This window comes from Vipera ursinii (genome assembly GCF_947247035.1).
Source record: "Vipera ursinii genome assembly, chromosome: 2".
In the NCBI taxonomy this organism is placed as follows: domain Eukaryota; kingdom Metazoa; phylum Chordata; class Lepidosauria; order Squamata; family Viperidae; genus Vipera; species Vipera ursinii.
The window spans coordinates 2,789,913-2,794,904 of NC_139513.1; the positions used below are offsets into that span (position 1 = coordinate 2,789,913).

Genomic DNA, 4,992 nt, shown 5'->3' on the forward strand with positions numbered 1-4,992 from the left:
TGTGTCGTCATGGGTGTTTGCGGCTGCATTTGTGTGAGTGTCACAGGTGTTTGTGGCCCCATAATAAGCCACCCAGAGTTACCTTGAGATAAGAAGGGCAGCCTATATATTTTATAAATAAGTAAATAATAAATGATGAGTGATTTGGGTGCTGGATTAGAAATGTACAGATCATGAGATCTAGTTCCCCTTAGGTAGGGGTCCCTAACCTGCGGACCATGGACTGCTACCTGGCTGCGGCCCATTGACCACCAGGCACTTGAGTGGCTGGTTGGTGTGTGCATATTCAGGCTCTCACAGAGCCCCAGTCGTGTGACCAGTGTTGTATCATGGGCATTCACAGCCCCACTCGTGTGAGCCTTGCCACGGGCATTTGTAGCTCCACTCACATGAGCATCATCCCAGGCATTTGTGGCTGTATTTGTGTGAGCATTGTGGACGTTTGTGGCCCCACTCGCATGAGCATTACAGGAGTTTGTTGCCCCACTTGTGCATTAGCAGCCCCACTCGCGTGTCTTGAGTGTACATGGCTTCACTCACGCATCACTGCGAACGTTGTGGGTGTTCATGCACGAGCACATGGGCTAACCCCTCCCACAAAACCATCCCTTCTTTGTCCCCTCACACCCACTCCAGGCCGCCAATGCCGAAAGGTTGGGAAACTCTGCCCTTAGGCATGGAAGCCAGCTGGGTGACTTTTGGCCTGTCATTCTCTTTTGGTAAACCACTCACAGGGTGATTGTTGTGGGAATAATTAGAGAGTTCTGATATCCTTTGGCACCCATGGCAAGCTGAGCCAAGTAATCTGCCAACTTTCATCACAAGATACTTTCTCTTCCGAGAAAAAGTTATATTGGATCAATCCCTAATGGTTCAAACTCCCTTCTAAATCAGAGAATCTATGTATTGGATGGAATTCCTGAAGACCTATGTGGCTGGACTTCAACCCAAACCCCTGATTCAACCATGGTTTCATCATGAGGTAAGGAAAATTACTGGGGATCTAAAGAAGAAAACCTTTGATCTTGGACATTGTAACTCTGGAATATTGTCCGGATTCCTGTCCTGCACTGCGTGAGTAAAAAGTGCATTTTAAAAAGGAAGAATGAAGCTACGAGACTGAAACTTTATATAAAAACAATTCTGGAGATTACTCCTTAAAAGAATGAAAACCAAAAGAGACCTTTATTTTCAAGAAATTGCATGATGACAGCAAAGCTGAGATTGCCCATCCTTGGCTTAAAGTTGGTATGGTGTTTTTTTATCATCCCAAGAGTTGGGCAAGCCAGAAGACTAAATAAGAGAACTGAAATTGAGGGTGAAGGAGAAGATCGTTTTCTGAGCTTGTGGGTGGGTTTTCGAACATTTCATTACCAGGCTAGGTAACATCTTCAGCAGAGTTTAGAGGATGTCAGTGTTAAGTGTTTATAAGGGCTTCAGGTGTGGGTGTGCCAAGAGAGGGTCTTGTGATGGGTTTTGAGATGGGGAGGTTGCATCAGATCAGGATCATTGGGAGGTGAACTTCTGGGGGGCTTACATGGGTTGGTTGAGGGTCGGTGATCTCTCTGGATGGCTTTGTGCTTGATTTGGATTCTGAGGAGTTCATAGGCTGGTTGTAGGTCAATGTGCCTGTTGATGGAATTGCTCCCCATCACAAGACCCATTACAAGCCTCTCCTCACTGATGAGAGGTTGAACCATCACAAGACCCTCTCTTGACTCACCCACACCTGAAGCCCTTATAAACAAGAACACTTAATCCTGACATCCCCTAAATTCCACTGAAGATGTTACCAACCCACAAGCTCGGAGAACAAACCTTCACCCTGATCCTACACCCAAGCTACAGATATTCGCCACTGTTGCAGACATGAAAGTCTTGACAGCCTTGTAATTAATGTTTAATGATGGAGATGTAAATTAAGCAGCAAAAGGAGCAAAGTCAAAGGCCAGAGTCATTGTTATGCAACTATGTTAGGTGCTTCTAGTGGCCAATAAATTGAGAGATGCAAAAAGCCAAGAGTTCCTAAGTGGGTCTTCCAAGAAAGATTATATTTGGGGCTTTTTATGGACAAATGTTCAACATTACTGAAAAAAAACCCCAATTGTAGTTATTTTTCTGCACTCTATTCAGAATTGTTGTTCCTTCTTATCTTCCCTTCATCCCCTAACATTTCCTTTCTCCACAGTAATAAATAGCTCAAGTATCCCAAATTTTTGACAATTTGTTTATACGGTTCTACTCTGTTTTTTTTTATGCGTTTCCCTCAAGTGGATTTTTCTGTGCTCATAAAGGGACTGATGTTGAGTAAACCCCTTTCCACACACCAGACAGATGTATGATTTTTTCCCAGTGTGGATCCTTTGATGGGAAGTGAGGGAACTTGACACAGTGAAACATCTTCCACAGTCCGAGCACTTATATGGTTTCTCCCCTGTGTGGATTCTGTTATGTTCAGTAAAGTGATGTTTTTCACTGAAGGTCTTCCCACATTCCTTGCATGCATACGGTTTCTCGCCAGTGTGGATCCTTTTATGGGAAGGAAGATGTTTTGCCGAACGGAAACTTTTTCCGCACTCCAAGCATTTATATGGTTTCTCCCCAGTGTGGATTCTGTTGTGTACAATATATTGACATTTTTGTCTGAAGCTTTTTGCACAGTTCTTGCATTTGTAGGGTTTCTCCCCGGTGTGGATCATTTTGTGAGCAGTAAGAGAACTTGAAGCTCTGAAGCTCTTTCCACACTCTGGGCATTTATATGGTTTTTCCCCGGTGTGAATTCTTTTATGGGAAGTGAGGCAGCTTGAATTAGTGAAGCGTTTTCCACACTCTGTACATTTATATGGTTTCTCTCCAGTGTGATTTCGGTTATGTACAGTATACTGATATTTTTGACTGAAGGTCTTTCCACACTTGGGACATTCATATGGTTTCTCGCCTGTGTGAATCCTATTATGGGAAGTGAGGCTTTGTGCAAAACGAAAGCTCTTTCCACATTCTTTACATTCATACGGTTTTTCTCCTGTGTGGATCCTTTTATGGGAAGTAAGATAACTTGAGTCTCTGAAGCTTTTTCCGCACTCCAGGCATTTATATGGTTTCTCTCCTTGTATTCTCTGACTCAAAGTAACCGAGAATGTCCTTCGGAAACGTTTTCCACGTTCATTTTGTTTTTCTACTGTGTGGCTTCTGCAACAGTCACATAATCCTGATTCATCTCTGGGTATTTTTCCACACTGTGGCCAAGCCTCTTTTTCTGACTGATTATCTTTGCCCGAGAAGTCACTGACAGCTACATGTGATAAAGTAGAACATTTCTTTACCTCCCCCTTTAATTGTTTTTCCTCAGAACTTTGCTTTCCAAAAAATGTCTCTTTGTCTTTCATTCTGCCTTTTGGCAATGGTGCTGCCACTTCTTGGCCAGAACCAATCATCTCCCATTCATCACCTGATGGGAGCAGAAAAAAAGAAAAATAGTTGACATAAAATGAGGTACAAAAAGCATCAAGCTCCTCATTGTTGCATCTCTTATTTAAACATTAACCAAACTTAAGCCCCTACCATTTTAGGTCTTTTTGTGATTCTTCTGCCTGTGTCTATCAGGGTATGTTAAAAACATGGGGCTATGTTGGGGTCTCCCTTGACCTCTATGCTGCAGAATGAAAAACCTGAGGGGTTCTGCTCTCTAATCTTGCTTGTTTTCTTGCAGTTCTTTCATTACCCAAACTAGATAACATCATCAGTGGTAGTAAGGAATAGGGTTTGTTCTCACTCTTTACCGGCACTGAAGATGTTACTCAGTTTGGGTAATGAAACGTCTGCAAGAATACAACCAAGCTCAGAAAGCACCAAGGATCCCTCATTTCAACGAGGTACAAATATTCCTCATTATTATTATTATTATCATTATTATTATCATTATTATTATTATTATTATTATTATTATTATTATTATTATTATTATTATTATTTAGACCAGGGGTACGTCTAGCGGTGTGGAGTGAGCATTATTGTGAACCAACACCACAGCGGAAGTGGTGCCATTGTAAATCCCACCGAATGTGAAGATGCCAAAGGAGTACTGCTAGTGAAGTTCAAGGAGCAGGGTTTGACCATCAATTCAGACATCTATTGTGAAACATTACGATGAGCCATCCTTAACAAGCATCAGGGCATGCTAACTTCCGGTGTGGTGTTGGTTCATGATAATACTTGCCCGTACACTGCTAGACACGCCCAAGAACTTTTCAAGCAGTTCCATTGGGATGTTTTTGATCACACACACACACACACACACACACACACACACACAAAGCCCAGATTTGGTGCCAAGCGACTACTACTAAGGAATTTCAAACCTTGTAAGACATTATGACAAGTGCCTCAATTTGAATAGCGATGATGTCAAAAAGGAATGTAATGTTATAGTCTTCTAATGTGTGTAATAAAAGTTCTGTATCTGTGAGTGTCTGTCATTGATAACCAAATGGAGGTTTATTTCTGAATTGCCCTCAATATTTTTATGCACTGAAATGTTTGCTTAGTACTCTGTTTATTAAATTTATATGTGTCGCATCTCCCCAATAGGGTGACTGGGTGGCTTTAAGAATGGTGAGGGAGATGTGGGGTGGGCTAGAAACATGAAATATGGATAGATTAGATAGATAGATAGGTAGGTAGGTAGGTAAATAGACAGACAGACAGACAGACAGACAGACAAAGACAAACTTCCTTCCTTGGAGTAGAAAAAGGCTAGATCTCTTCCTGCTTCTTCCCAAGAGATGCCATGTCTTTGGAGACCTTTTAATAAGAAACAGTGGATGGCATTTAATTACTAAAATCTCTGATGGGCGAGTAGCAAACTTGCTTACCCAGAGAGGCCACATTCCTATAATTTTCCAGCATGACTTCCCAATGGAGCGCTTTTTGGTCAGAATCCAGCAAGGACCACTCCTCCTCGGAGAAATACACAGCCACCTCCTCGAAGGACAC

The 4,992-nt window shown here is 42.2% G+C and overlaps 1 protein-coding gene across 1 annotated transcript in view; it reads right to left on the reverse strand.

Moving 5' to 3' along the window:
• Positions 1-1,157: 1,157 nt before the first annotated feature.
• Positions 1,158-4,992, reverse strand: part of LOC310635900 (zinc finger protein 197-like) — an 11,995-nt gene continuing 8,160 nt past the window's right edge. The window contains exons 5-6 of the mRNA XM_083355265.1: positions 4,872-4,992; positions 1,158-3,448 (exon numbers count right to left, since the gene is read on the reverse strand). The exon at positions 4,872-4,992 is cut by the window's right edge and continues 9 nt beyond it. Of these exons, the coding sequence (XP_083211391.1) occupies positions 2,229-3,448; positions 4,872-4,992 (1,341 nt within the window). The 3' untranslated portion in view covers positions 1,158-2,228. The remainder of the gene's footprint in view (positions 3,449-4,871) is intronic.